General features: G+C 43.7%; 1 protein-coding gene across 1 annotated transcript in view; it reads left to right on the top strand.

The window, feature by feature from the left end:
• Positions 1 to 14381: 14381 nt before the first annotated feature.
• nmba (neuromedin Ba) overlaps positions 14382 to 15385 on the top strand; it is a 3916-nt gene continuing 2912 nt past the window's right edge. The window contains exon 1 of the mRNA XM_043680652.1: positions 14382 to 15059. Within this exon, the coding sequence (XP_043536587.1) occupies positions 14765 to 15059 (295 nt within the window). The 5' untranslated portion in view covers positions 14382 to 14764. The remainder of the gene's footprint in view (positions 15060 to 15385) is intronic.

The following is a 15385-nucleotide window of genomic DNA, read 5'->3' as shown; positions in this document are numbered from 1 at the left end:
CAAGTTCTACTTTTGAAGTGCCATCAGGTATTTCCAACACACTATTCAGGGAGGAGAATCCCTTTGTTTTCATGAAACAATCACAAGGTTAGCGAAACTCTGGCAGCACCAATGGAGAGAGAAAGAGAGTTAACATTTCAAGTCTGGTATGACTGTTGAGAAGGACTCCAGTTCTGAAAGATTTGTACCAGTATTGCAATGTTGATGCTCTTCCTCACTCTCTCTCCGCCAATGCCGCCAGGCCTGATGATTTTTCTCCAGCATTGTGTTAATTTCAGATTTCCAGCGCCCACAGTATTTGCCTTTTGCCTCCTTTGTTTTCATGGTGGGTTAGATCCAATCTGCCATGTGTGGTTACATTGTGAAGTACTTGGCCCAGTACCCCCACAGAATCCTTTTCCTCATGATCTTGGAGTCGTGGGAATTCCGCATTTGAATAAAACTTCTAAAAATTACTGCTGTCATCTGTATTTGTTCATTTTGTATGATATGATGGAAGTTAGTAGCTTTAGGATGGCATTTGGTGTTGATAAACTAGCTGTGCTTTAACTCTTTGGCTTTCACCGTGTTTGGTATTGACGTTTTAAAGATTGCGTGAATGTGGTGGGAATATTGTGAAAAACTGCAGGCTACAAAGTGCTTTTCAGTGCTTTGCTTTTAATGTCCAGCACTGATTTTCTCTTTCTGAAATCTGGAAGTCATTGAAATGTTTCCAATTCATTCATTATAGTTGCTGCACTGGGAGAACACTTTTAATGTGAGCAGGTTAAAGCCGGCTTGAGCTAGTCTTTTCCCTCCATGTTCGAGAAGATTTGTAGCCCAGGTTGTAGGTGAAGTTGTTGACTTGCTGAGCTGGTAAGCTCGTTCACAGGTGAGTCATCACCATGCTAGGTAACATCATCAGTGTGCCTCTGGTGAAGCATTGGTGTTCTGTCCTGTATGCTGCGTGTGTCTCTGTCTGGTTCTGCTGCGGTTGGTGCTGTCATTCTGCTTTTGTTTCTGTTTCTTAGTGATTGGGACATGGGTCCAAATCTACATTTGTTAATGGAGTGGCAGGCTTGCAGGAATTCCCACGCTGTCTCTCTGATTGGCCTGTCCGAGGATGGACATGTCATCCCAGTCGAATTGGGGCCCTAATTGTCTGTGTGATGTGATACAAGTCGTGTCTCTTGGTGGCTAGTTGGTCATTATGGACCCTGGAGGCCAATTTCCTTCCTGTTTCCCCAATGTAGAGTTTTTGACAGTCTTTACACATTTTGTGGTAGTAATAGTCATCTGGTCATTTCTGACATGTCCTTAATGAATGACCGTGTGACCAGTGTATCTAGGTGTGTTGTGGTCTGTCATTTATGTATCGGCAGACTGCACTTTATGGGTACCCGTTGCTTCTGAAGACATTATGTAGGTGTTCTGCTTTGCACAGCTCGAGACGAGGATGAGATTTTGGTCTCCTTTCGATGTGACAGTGCTGTTCACCTCTATGGACATCCCCCTAACCAAGGAAACAATAGCCTTGCTACTCGAGCCAGGAATGCAGACAGCCTGTAACACTGTCAGCAGGGACAGCACCCTCCAGCTACTAGATCTGTGCCTCACAATCTACTTCATCTTCAACGGTCAGGGATACAGTGCACCCATGCGATCACTGATATCAGGACTAACAGCAGAAGCGGTTGTGCAAAGACTAGAACAGACAGTGCTGTCCACTACTCAGCCAAAACTCTGGATCCACAATGTGGCAAACTGGCATTTTGGTCCAATAAGTCCAGACTAATCCTCTGAAGATTATCTCACTCATACCCCTACCCAAATATTCCACATTTCCCCCTGACTAATGTACCTAACCCATACATCCCTGAACACTATGGACAATTTAGCACGGCCAATTCACCCAACCTGCACATCTTTGAACTGTAGGAGGAAACCGGAGCACCTGGAGGAAACCCAGACAGACACTGGGAGAATGTGCAAACTCTACACACAGTTGCCCAAGGTTGGAATCGAACCCAGGTGCTATCCTGTACATGACACCTTTGTAATTACCAAATGCCCACAGCTAGAGGAAACCCATCAACTCCTAAACAACAGCCGTACCAGCATCAAGTTCACCAAGGAAGAAAGTAACCGACTTCAATTCAAGGCCATCCACACAGACCAAGTACTCAACAAAACAGCAAACATCCCAACACCCACAAACAAAGCTGCAGCAGGACATTATTCAAGCAAGCCACAACCCACCGCAGGACCCCAGAGCTGCGCAAAGCAGAAGAACAACACATACGCAACATCTTCAGAAACAATGGATACCCAAAAAGCTTGGTCCAACAATGCCCACACAACAGAAAAATGCAACATGTATGGCAGTGTGTCTGGGCGTTAAGAACATACCAGAAATTACCACCAGGATACTTTGGTGCATTGGTATCATGGTAGTCCACAAACCGACTACCCCACTATAACAACTACTAACAAGTATAAAGGATCCCAAACCTACATCCAATAGGACCAGTGTTATAACAAAATACTGTGTAAAAACTGCCAAAAACACTACATAGAGCAAACAGGAAGAAAATTAGCCACTACGTTACGAACGCCAACTAGCCACCACAGTGGTTAGCACTGCTGCCTCATAGCGCCAGAGACCCGGGTTCAATTCCCGTCTCAGGCGACTATGTGGGGTTTGCACATTCTCCCCGTGTCTGCGTGGGTTTTCTCCGGGTGCTCTGGTTTCCTCCCACAGTCCAAAGCTGTGCAGGTCAGGTGAATTGGCCATGTTAAATTGCCCATAGTGTTAGGGGCAGGGGTAAATGTAAGGGAATGGGTCTGGGTGGGTTACTCTTCGGAGGGCCGGTGTGGACTTGTTGGGCTGAAGGGCCTGTTTCCACACTGTAAGTAATCTAATGTAAAGACATGATCAGCTATCACTAGTCACTTCACACAGGCAATGAGGGACACCAATTTGACTGGGACAACGTATCCATCCTGGGACAAGAAGAGACGTGTGGGAATTCCTGGAAGTCTGGCATTCAACCCAGAAATCCATTAACAAACATGTAGATTTGGATCCCATATAAATCCACTAAGAAAAACAACAAAACCTGAAATTACACCAGCAGAGCCAGACACACAGCAAGTGGGACAGGACGCCAATGCTTCACCAGAGGTACACTGATGATTTACCCTAGCATGGTGATGAATCGTCTGTGAACAAACTTACCAGCTCAGCAAGCAAGTCCACAACCCCTTGTCTTTTCCCTTTACCACTTATGTGGTCCCTCTGTAATAAATCTCATGCTGTTATTTGGAGTGGTCTCAATTTTAACTGTGAATGTATTATATTTTTTGTTTATCATCCAAATAGTGTACTAAACTAACAAAGTTTCACCCTGTTTCTGTCAATTCAGCTGCAAAACACTTGATACCAACCTGGGTCTTTGTCAAATTCCTTTTCTGCTCGTTGTCCTGTTTTCAGTTTGCTTTCCATTTCTGTGCTTCTACAGAATAAGATCCATGGAGCAGTTAAGAGGAATTAGTCTGATTGAACAGGAGATCTTGCTTGAGGAGCTGAATTGCCTGCTGTGCACAGCTTTTTTTTTAAAATGTAGTGCCATTAAACTTTCACTAAGCTCTACATGTTGTCTGTACTTAGGCACTCTGTCGCCATTACATTCTGAGAAATAGGAACTTGATGTTTCCATCATCAGTTGATGTGTACTTCTTTTCAAAATGACTTGATTGAAATATTGTGCCTTTTTTAAAATTCCTAAAATCCATCAACCAGGATTTTGGTCAGGCTGAGTGACGAATGCATTAGCAGACAGACTTTGCTGCTCACTTGGTTGAGAATAGCAAATGTCATGTAGGGTCATGTTACCCAGTTTCCACCAGAAAAAGGAAGGGAAGTTGTGTCACATAAAGCAGATAGATCACTGTAGGAGCAAATTACTGCAGATGCTGGAATCTATAAAACAACAAATGCTAGAGATCACAGCAGGTCAGACAGCATCCATGGAAAGAGAACAAGCTAACGTTTTGAGTCGAGATGCCCCAATGTTAGCCTGATAGATTACTGTTTTAGGAGAATGATAAACTAATTTACATGGCCAGATCCTCCCAAATAAGCTGAACACCTGCGAGGACAAGATATTGATTTTGGTTTTTTTAGTCAATCTGTTTTGACATGTGACACACTTCTGGGGCTTGAACATTGAGGTAGGGACAGTACCACAGTGCTGCAAAACCTTTTTTAAAATTAAAAATGTGGCGCTGGGATGTGGATATCACTGGCTCGACCAGCATTTATTGCCCATCCCTAATTGCCCAGAGAGTAATCAAAAGTCAACCAGATTCTGTGGGTCTGGAGTCTCCTGTAGGTCAGACCCATAGCAATGTGGTTTACTCTTGACTACCCTCTAGGCAGTTTCCTTTCCTAAAGCACATTAGTGTACGAGATGGATTTTTCTGACATTTGACTTTTGTTATGTGGTTAACGTTAGACTCCTAATTCCAGATTTTTAAAATTGAATTCAGATCCCACCATCTGCTGTGGCAGGATTCTGACCACATCCCCAGAACGTTTTCAGGGTCTCATGATTAATAGTCCAGCAATAATATGTTAAGCCATTGCCTCCCCAATAAGTTCATCCTTTTATAAGAATATAATATTGCTAACATGAGTTAGCGTGCAGAATGGGAAATTTGACCACTATTCAAGAGATTCGGGCAGAGATGAGCATAGTAGCCACCACTAAGGAGAAGTTGCTGAGGAAGCTGAAAGATGTGAAGGTGGATAAATTACCTGGACCAGATGGACTGTACCCAGAGTTCTGAAGGGGATAGCTGAGGAGATTGTGCAGGCATTCCTCCAGGAATTGCTGGAGTTCTGGGAGAGTCCTAGACAATTGGTAAACATAGCACCCCTGTATTTAAGAATGGAGGGAGGCAGATATGGGAAATTATAAGCCAGTTAGCCTGACCTCTAATGAAATTAGAGAGTACTTAGAACTGCATGGTTAAATAGGGCTGAGTCAACACTATTGTCAAGGCAAGGTCATACCTGACAAATCTGTTGGAATTCTTTGAGGAGGTAATGAGCATGTCAGACAAAGGAGAGCCAGTGGATGTGGTCTATTTGGATTTCCAGAAGGCTTTAAAAAATTGCTGCACAGAAGGTTGCTAATTAAGGTAAGTTTCCTTGATTTTAGCGGCAGCGTACTGGTGTAGATGGAGGATTGGTTGTCTGGCAGTAGGCATAGAGTGGGATTAGATGGGTCTTTTTTCAGAATGGCAGCCTGTGACTGGAGCTCCACATACATCAGTTTTATGCCATAGCTATTCACATTAACAACCTGGATGAAGAAATGTGGCATTGTTGTTAAGTTTGCACATTGCGCAAAGGTAGAAGGACTGGTAGTGTTGATATGGGAAAGATGTGAGCAGGTTAGTTGAGTAGGCAAAGAAGTTCCGGATGGGGTATAGTGTGGGAAATTGTGAGCTTGAGCACTTTGTAGGAAGAATAGAGACATAGACTTTTTGAAAAGGGGGAAAGGTTTCAGAAATCTGAAGCACAAAGGGACTTGGGATTCCTGTTCGGGTTTCTGTGAGGGTTAACACGCAGGTTGAATTTGGCAATTAGGAAGGCAGATACAATGCCAGTATTCCATTGCAAGAGAGCTAGAATACAAGAACAGGTATGTACTGCTAGGGCTGTATAAGGCTCTGGTCAGTCCACATTTAGAATATTATGAACAACTTTGGACCCCATTTTTAAGGAAGGGTGTGCTGGCTTTGAAGGGGGGCTAGAGAGGGTTTTCTTTGACTGGTCCCTTACAGATTACTGAGAAGTCTGAATAGAGTAAACATGGAGATGTTTCCACTAGTAGCAGAGACTAGGCCCTGAGGGCACAGCCTCCAAGTGAATGGATGACCTTTTCGGGACTGAGATGAGAAATTTCTTCAGTTGGGGGCTGGTCAATCTGTGGAATTCATTGCTAATGTAAAATGGAGGTAGTTCTTGATTAGTAAGGGGAGAAGGTAGGAGAACAGGATTAGGAAACATCAGCCACGATTGAATGTTGGAACAGACTTAATGGGCTGAATGGCCTAATTCTGCTCCTAGGTCTTATACATGATTAAAGCATTCAATAAGTCTAAAAACTGAGTTTATTTATGCTTCATTTGGTGTGTTTTTTTTTTAAATACTGCAAATCTACTAAAGAAACTGTCTCTGCTGTGTGTTTATAGAGCCATAGTCATAGAGATGTACAGCATGGAAATAGACCCTTTGATCCAACTTATCGATGCCAACTAGATATCCTAAATTAATCTAGCCCCAGCACTTGGCCTGTATCCCTCTGAACCCTTGCTATTCATATACCCACCCAGATTCCTTTTAAATATTGTAATTGTACCAGCCTCCACCACTTTCTCAGGCAGCTCATTCCATTCACACACTACCCTCTGCATGAAAACGCCCCTTAGGTCCTTTTTAAATCTTTCCCCTCTGACCTTAAACCTATGCCCTCCTGTTATGAATTCCCCTATTCCGGGAAAGGACCTTGTCCATTCACCCTATCCATGTCCCTCATTATTTTGTAAGGTCACAACTCAAAGGAAAATAGTCCCAGCCTATTCAGCCTCTCCGTATAGCTCAAGCTCTCTAATCCTGACAACATCCTTGTAAATCTTTTCTGAACCCTTTCAAGTTCCACACCATCCTTTCTATAGTAGAGACCAGAATTAATTGCAGTATTCCAAAAGTGACCTAACCAATGTCCTGTACAGCGGCAACATGACCTCTCAACTCCTATACTCCATGCACTGACCAATAAAAGCAAGTACACCAAATACCGCCTTCACTCTGCTGTCTGCCTGCAACTCCACTTTCAAGGAACTATAAACTCTTTGTTCAGCAATACTCTCCAGAACCTTACCATTAAGTGTATAAGTCCTGCCCTGATTTGTCTGACCAAAAGGCAGCACCTCATTTATCTAAATTGGTGTCATCTGCAAATGTACTAACCATACCTCTGAGGTTCACATCCAAATCATTTATATTAATGATGAAAAGCAGTGGATCTAGCACTGATCCTTGTGGCACGCCACTGGTCCCAGGCCTCTATGTCCCAGGCCATTAAGTGTATAAATCCTGCCCTTCACCATCACTTTCTGTATCCTACCTTCAAGCCAGTTTTGACTCCAAATGGTTAATTCTCCCTGTATTCCATATGATCAAACTTTTCTAACCATGTGGAACCTTGTCGAATGCTTTAATGAAGTCCATCTAGATCACGTCCACCACTTCATCAATCCCCCTCATTACTTCAAAAAACTCAATCAAGTTAGTGAGACACATTTCCCATGCACAAAGCCATGTTGACCATCCCTAATCGTCTTTGCCTTTCCAAATACATGTAAATCCTGTCCCTCGGGATCCCCTCCAACAATGTGCCGAATACTGATGTCACGCTCACCAGTCTGTAGTTCCCTGGCTTTTTCTTACCACCTTTGAGATAGTGGCACCACGTTAACCAACCTCCAATCTTCCAGCACCTCCCCTGTGGTTATTGATGATGCAAATATCTCAGCAAGAGGCCCAGCGATCACTTCCCTAGCTTCCCACAGATTTGTAAGGTACAACTGATCAGGTCCCATCATTTTAAATTGAAATGAACTTGTATGTAATTGAAACCTTTTGAAACTGCCTTTATCTCACCAAGCTAAAGTAGGATCAGGCTGACTCCCTGATATGTCAATTCTGATTCTGATATTTGAAGCACTTTTAGTATTAGGTTAGCCATCTGTAGGTAGGGAGTTAACAATTTTCAGCTGGAGGTGAGAGCTGTCTTGCTTTTGACATGGAGCTGAAACCTGTTGAAAACAAAAGTCAAAGTAATTTGATCTTTTTAAGGTGTGGAAAATGTAACCTTTTGACAATGTGCTTGTCTCTTTTGGCTGTTTGATCTGATGGTTGAAGAAGGAGATGTCTCCATGAGGAATATACGTTGCCTTGAAATGTACAAGGTGAAATTGAAGAAAAGTTAACGATTTATTTCAAGGGAGTTGGTGAGTCATGTAAAATGCAATGAAATAACCGATCCTATCAGCGACAGGCAATAAATTCAGGGCTTGTACCTATTTGTAGCCATGTAGTGATGAGCACTCTATTTGATAAGCATCCGACAGATAACTTAATACTTTTTTCTGTAAAATGTGAGCAGTTAAAATGTACAGATTGCACTTAAAAGCAATCTTTACAAGATTTTAGAAACCAAACTAGTTCAGAAATATAGGGACCTGAGGGATTGGGCCACGACTTGGAAACAAGATATTTATTATACTTGTCATAAAACAGCAATTGTGGAGACTTGAAAGTGGAAGATTTTAACCTCAGAAGCCTCTTATGAACCAGTATGTATTTGGCAATTGCTTGGATTTGTGAGCAGGTGTCACATATGCGGGTCTCACTTTGGTACAGTACTGATCTTTGTTAGCCTAATGTTTTGTTCAATCAACTGTGCAAATTTGCACGGTAATACAAAACCTAAATTCTGTCAATGTTAGAAATTGATGTAAAACGCAAACTAAGAAAGGTTATTGTTCCGAAACAAATAATTATTTCTCTCTGCTTGGTCTTCTGAGTACTTGCAGACTTTGATAAAATAAAAACCATGCAGCCACTAGTTTCCATTTCCTATTACCCATTTTGCTCTGAAGTAGGTTGAACAGTGCTCCACACTCCTTGCTCTCAATTGTGGTCAGCTTTGAAAGCATCTGTGGAATTTGGGACCTTTTGCACTTTGTTGCAATTTTGTGAAGAGGCACAAGGGGAAATAAATAGATGAAAGTGAGGACAGCAGACGCTGGAGGTCAGAGTCGAGAGGGTGGCGCTGGAAAAGCACAGCAGGTCAGGCGGCATCCGAGGGGCAGGAGAATCGACGTTTTGGGCAGAAGCCCTTCGTCAGGAATCTGATGAAGGGGCTCATGCCCGAAACGACGATTCTCCTGCTCCTCTGATGCTGCCTGGCCTGCTGTGTTTTTCCAGCACCACACACTCGACACGAAGTAAATAACACTCACTGTGTCAGTATTCTCTCCTGGGGAAAGAATCAAGAGGACAGCCTGCATTTGAAAAAGCAAAAGCCTAGTTGAGGTAGAGGAAGTGGCTGAGCAGAGATCAGAATAGAGGATCATTTGGACATTATGCTATTCAGTAGTCCTTCTCTGTGCTATAAACTTTAAGAATGAGAAATCTATTAGGCCAAAAATTAAAGACAAAGGAAAAGACCAAATGACTTGAGAGTAGTACTGACTGTGGTATCAAAGGTAGGTGGAGGGCTTCAATGTGTTGCAGTAAGTCCTGCTCCACAAATGTGGTTGTAAACCATCCCATGGGATTACCTCCAAGAAGAACAGAATCATTCCTCAATCAACATAACAATATTTACTGGAGCCTTCTATGCACTAATTGGTAACACTAAGAACAAAACTAACCAAAATTTAAGATAATGAATTTGGCTATAAAATGGTCTGTGAATTTCCAAGGATATGAAAAGGACTAAATGCATAAAATGTCTGTCAATTGTGGCAGTGGTGCTGTGTCACTCCAAGTTTGAGTTGCTATGGCAACACGCTGAAAGATTGGAGCTATGTGTAGTGATGGTGGAGCCTTCAACTTGTTTTCATAGGGACTGACTTGGAATCTGGCGCAGTGTGCAGGTTTCCTTCCTTTGAGACAGAAGCTCTGAGGTTGACTCCCTGGTGGCCATGGTATGAACACACCTTCCTTGGCCAGAGAGGTTGAGGATTGACTTGTTAAATCATCCCACCATGCACCAATGCAGGTGGTAAAAGTGAGAGAGGATTTTGGTCAGGCAATCACATGATGAAAAGAAACTGAAGCCTCTACCGTGACTGTCCATGGCTCCAGGCTGAAACATGCTGGGAAAAACGTTACTGCCGCAGCAACCTGGGGAGATTGTAGGTTTGATCGGCTGGATCAGGTTAGTACCAGCAGCACAGGGTTCGATTCCTTGTTTCAGCTAAGGTGAATTCCGGACCTGCCTACATGCAGAGGGCTCAGTTGGCTTGATGGCTGGTTTGTGATATCAATGGCATGGGCTCAATTGTTGCACTAGCTGAGGTAACCAGGTAGGTCACCTCCTCAACCTCTCCCCTCACCTGAGGTATGGTGACCCTCGGGTTAAAACACCACCAATCATCTGTCTCTGTAATGAGAGAGCAGCCCTGTGGTCTGGTAAGAATGTGGCAATTTTACCCTGTGGTGGTGTGGTCAAGTCTGCCTCTGGGTCGAGAGCTGATGGAGAGAACTATATGCAAGACAAGATCCTAAATGTAGTGAGAGAGAGCAGTGTTCCTTATAACAGCTCCTGGAGAATACTAGTGTCAACCATCATCCCAGACTCCTGTTTCCCCTGTCTTTCCCCACATAGTCACTGTTTCTATGCCCATAGGATTATCCCTTACAGAAGTCACTTCCACCTTCAAAGCTGAGACTGGAGGCTCAATATGAATGTTAAATGCAGTGTTAATTTCCCACAAGGAAATATTTAAGACAGAAAGATGTCCTTAAAGATTGCTCAGGAAGAGCAGAGAACTGTCTATGAGGCCTTTACAAGCTTCAATCCTGTTGGCAAACCAAGGGTTCCTTTTAAATCAATCTGTGAGGACTCCATGGGATTACCTGTCCCTGAGAAAGGGGCACTATCAAGCTGAGAACTTAATGTGGGTCTTTCACTGATATCACAGGGTGTGATGAGGGGTTCCTCAGTCTGGGCTGTTCTCTTCACAGACCATAAACGCTGAGAACTTGTTAACAGCTTCCAGTCAGCCATGCAGCATTGAACTCCTCAACAAATACCAGACGAGAAAAGTGATGCTGACCTTACTTTAACTGTTGCTTTGATCGTCTCCTTCCTGTTAGTCTTTCAATGGCTATCTGCCCACTTTCTGGGCATCTTTTTGTTTTACTTTAAAAACACATCACCTCTCCCTATAACCCTGTGATCAAAGCTGGTACTAAGTGGCAATTTACTAGCTGGAACTATGAGTATTTCATTTCTGTTATGATCCTGCAATCTCTCAGCTCAAGGCAAGTGGATTAAATCTCCAACAACTCTCTCATAGGAACCCAGTGGTGTAGTGTTACCATTCACCACCATCCACACACACACACACACACACAATCCCATTAAAATCCCGGCTAGGACAGGTGGGCTTTGGTTGGCACCTTTTAGAAGGATCTGATATCCAGTCAAATGTTGTTGATATTTCCCTAAATAACCTGATCAGAGATGTTATTACACACCTCTGAGACTTGAACTTTGGTCTTTTGACTCTGAGGTAGGAGCACTACCACTGCATTACAAAAGCCCTATACTGGGTGGGTCCTGAACTAAGGAGATCGGTTTAATAAGTTGTCATTGATTCAGAATTAACCCTCAGAGCCTTTGATTCTCAAATCACAGCTGCTGTTAGGGCGAGCACAAACCAGACCACCAAGCAAGCCTTTGGTTGTTAATAGAATTCAGTTTCACCCATTTCTCGCTTTAATCAACACTACCTCTCCAAACAAAATGGTTCCTCATCAAGTCAGGATAGTGAGTGTTCAGGAGAGGGTATTCCATTGCTGCCAGTCAGGGAGCATCCGAGGAGCAGGATGAAGGGCTTTTGCCTAAAACATCGGTTTTCCTACTTCTCGGATGCTGCCTGACCGGCTGTGCTTTTCCAGCGCCACTCTAATCCAGAATCTGGTTTCCAGCATCTGCAGTCATTGTTTTTACCCCATTGCTGCCAGTCAGCCTGACTGACCCCAGAAGCAGGGGGGGTGGGGGTAGGGTGTGGGTGTGGAAATACTCAATTCATTAATTCAGGTCAAACCCCTGGAACTGAGCTCAGGGAAAGGTCTGGCAATGTCTATGGTAAGAGAAACACGTTTCAGGTCTGACAGTATTCAGCCTGGCTCATTGATCCTTGCAGAGTTTACCTGTCTCTGACCTCACTTCATTGATTTAATTGTTTTTTTTTCTCTCTCTCTCTCTCTCACTCTGTCTCTGTAATGGGAATGTATGATAAATGTGGGCCAGGAATATTTAGTAAATCACAATGAAAGATCAGTACTCGGACCAATAGCGCTGACCTACTTTGACCTGTCAAACTTCCTGATGTAAATCATTTTGCATACGGACCAGTTAGACGCTCGGATTTGGGTTCCCTGCTAAACAGGCGATTATTCTCTGCATACTAACTGCAGCCATATCAATACTGTATCTACAAGAGCAATCAGAGGCTAGGAATACTGCTGTAAGTAACTCATCTCCTGATTTCCCCCAAAGCCTGTCCACCATCTACAAGGCATAAGTCAGGAATGTGATGGAATACTCCCCACTTGCCTGAATGGGTGTAAGATCAACACCATCCAGGACAAAGCAGCCCTCTTGATTGACACTGCATCCACTCCCTCCACCACCACGCTCAGCAGCAGCAGCAGTGTGTACAATCTACAAGATGCACTGCAGAAATTCACCAAAGATCCTCAGACAGCACCCTCCAAACCTCTGGTATTATGACCAGGTGGCTGATACATGGGAATAGCACTACCTACAAGATCGCCTCTGAGCCACTTACCATCCTGATTTGGAAATACACCACAGTTCTTTCACTATCACTGGGTCAAAACCCTGGAAGTCAACACTGAGGGTGTTTCTACAACTGCAACAGTTCAAGAAGGCAGTTCACCACTACCTTCTCAAAGGCAACTAGGAATGGATAATAAATGCTAGGCCTAGTCAGTGCCACCCATATGAATAAAAGACTTGCAATTATACAGCACCTTCAAAATTACTAGATATCAAATCACTTTACAGACAAAGAGAAACTTTTGAAGTGTTGTTACTGTTTATAATGCAAGAAATGCAATAATGACCAGGTAATCTGTTTCTTTCTGATTGAGGGATAAGTATCGGCCAGGTCCCCAAGGAGAGTTTACTGGCTTTTCTTCAGAGTAGTGTCTTTGATACAGTTACAGCAGCTCATTCTCCAAAGCTAGTCCAGCCAGGTTCAGTTAGACACAATTCCAATTAATGTCTCACCCAGGAGACAGCGTGGCACTCTCTCTATAATCAAGTAGAGAGACAGCCTCCATTTTTGAGCTCGAGCCCCTTGGAACAGCATTTGAACCCAAATTCCAAAGCCAACTGAGTCAACTTTGGGATGATTGAAGTGACTTACTACAGAGAAAAAGTTTAAACAAATCCTGGCAGTTAACTGTCAATCATCATGAGTTGGTGCATTCTCAATGACGATGCCTCCAGCAATCAGTGCACTTGTAACCAGTCAGTGCTCTCCTCTGATGCAGTATAAATGTTTCCCCTTAACTTGGTATTTCTCGTACTGATGAAAAGCTTCAACAAAATTTGTTGTTTCTCAGCAATGCTAGAGATAAAGTAATTCATTACTCGTGTTTTGGGGTCTGAATACAAATTTGTCTTTACAACTCAAAAGAGCAATTACAAAATGTTTAGGATTACTGAAAAGGGAGGGGATGAAATGAGAGCATTAAACGGCTAAAGGAATTTTCTAAAGGCAGAATCTGTTAGCTTTTTAAAAGCAAAATACAGAGGATGCTGGAAACCGGAAATCAGATCTAGCAGCATCTGTGAAGAGAGCAACAGGGTTAATGTTTTGGGAGTATTCTCCAGAACAGTTGAGTCCAATTCTAACCGATATGAATAACGACACTGTCAGACTTTTAAAACACTTTTAGCTATTCCTTTCCACATAATTTAACTATTATTATATTTCGATAATAAATCCCCAGATCTCAGATCCCTAGCACGAGAAAATGATAACAATTTAATTTGCAAAATGTGTTGGAGCGGGAGCTGAGTGGGCTGTGTACCCAGGAATTAGGGACCAAGGTTTAAGAGATTGTGGAAACAGAGTTTGGGGGGGGGAGCCGAATTTAGCAAGAGATACGCGTCTCAAAGTTGAACGGTAAAAATTAACCAGCAAGGACTTCATGTGAAGGTTAACTGGAATAGTGGCTGGCTGAGAAAAGGAAAGGCTTCGGGATTCTGTTGAGTTTGTTTTGCAGAGTCTCTGTACTGAGTGTAATTCACTCGAGAGAGAGAGAGAGTTGTCTGCTAATATGTCACTGTTTACACACTATTCAGGGAAAAATAAGCAATGTTCATTAATGGGGGCGCTTCCTTTAGGAGAGACAGGCGCCTCACTGAAATGGTTTGAATCAATCTGTTATTTTTTTTTCTCCAAGCAGCTCCAAGCACAGAATGGAGCTATTCGGCCCGCGTCTCCCTGCTAGCCCGGAGGAAGAACTCCCCGGCTCGCTCCCCACATTACATCTGTAATGTCTTTTCCCCTTGATTTCCAGCCTTTATCTAATCCCCCCCCCAGCCCAGGGGGAAGTACATTGCAGCGACATAGCGGCACATTTGGCCCATTCACGAACGGGCTCTAACCCAGGTCGGTTCTCGGAGCTGGAATTCACTCTGTCCAGGGTAGGGCTGAGCTACTCTGGGGGATTTCAATCCCCCAGTTACCCCCTCTCCTCGATCCTCACTTTGCTCCTTTCACTCTCTCTCTCTCTCTGATTCTCTCTCTGTCTGTGGCTTTCTGTCAATGTGTTCCCCTCTCCCCCTCCCCTTCCCCCGCCCCTGCCCACCCCCCTCAGCGCCGCCCACCGCAGCCGTCAGCTGCCCCGGGTATAAAACCCAGCTCCCGGGCCATGAAGCGGCCAGTCAGAGGCAGGAGTACCCGGGAGAGACTCAGACAAGGCACCCACATACCTATACACACCACCTCCTCCCCACACACACACAGAGGCAGAGAAACAGGACCGGCGCTCTCCCTCCCCATGGCTACACCCTCTGTCCACAGTATGGGGCACCTCAGTTTGCTGCTTTACCTGGTCGTGTTCTCTTGGTTGTCTGTCACCGCCTCAGTCAGCCTGGACCTCACCGAACTCAGGAACAAAGTTTCCAAAATCAAAGTCAACCCGAGGGGGAATCTGTGGGCAACAGGTAAGAAGCTGACAGATCTTTTATGTTCTGTGTCTGTATGTTCTGAGTGGGTCTATGTTACTCTCTCTGTGTATGTATGTGTCTGACTATGTGGTTTCTCTCTGTGTGTACCTGTGTGTTTATCTTTATGTATATGTCTAAGTGTGTCGTATCTGTGTGTGTTTGTGTGTGCCTATGTATATATCTGTGTCTCTCTGTGGTTTCTGTGTCTCTCTGTGGTTTATCTGAGTGTATATATCTATGTATCTGTCTGGTTTTCCTGTGGGTGTGTGTATATATGTGTCTGTCTGTGTGGTTTCGCTCTGTATGTATCTGTGTATTTATCT

This window comes from Chiloscyllium plagiosum, chromosome 40, assembly GCF_004010195.1.
Source record: "Chiloscyllium plagiosum isolate BGI_BamShark_2017 chromosome 40, ASM401019v2, whole genome shotgun sequence".
Classification (NCBI taxonomy): Eukaryota; Metazoa; Chordata; class Chondrichthyes; order Orectolobiformes; family Hemiscylliidae; genus Chiloscyllium; species Chiloscyllium plagiosum.
Note: the sequence above shows the minus strand (reverse complement) of the source record. Positions and strands in the feature narration are given on the sequence as shown.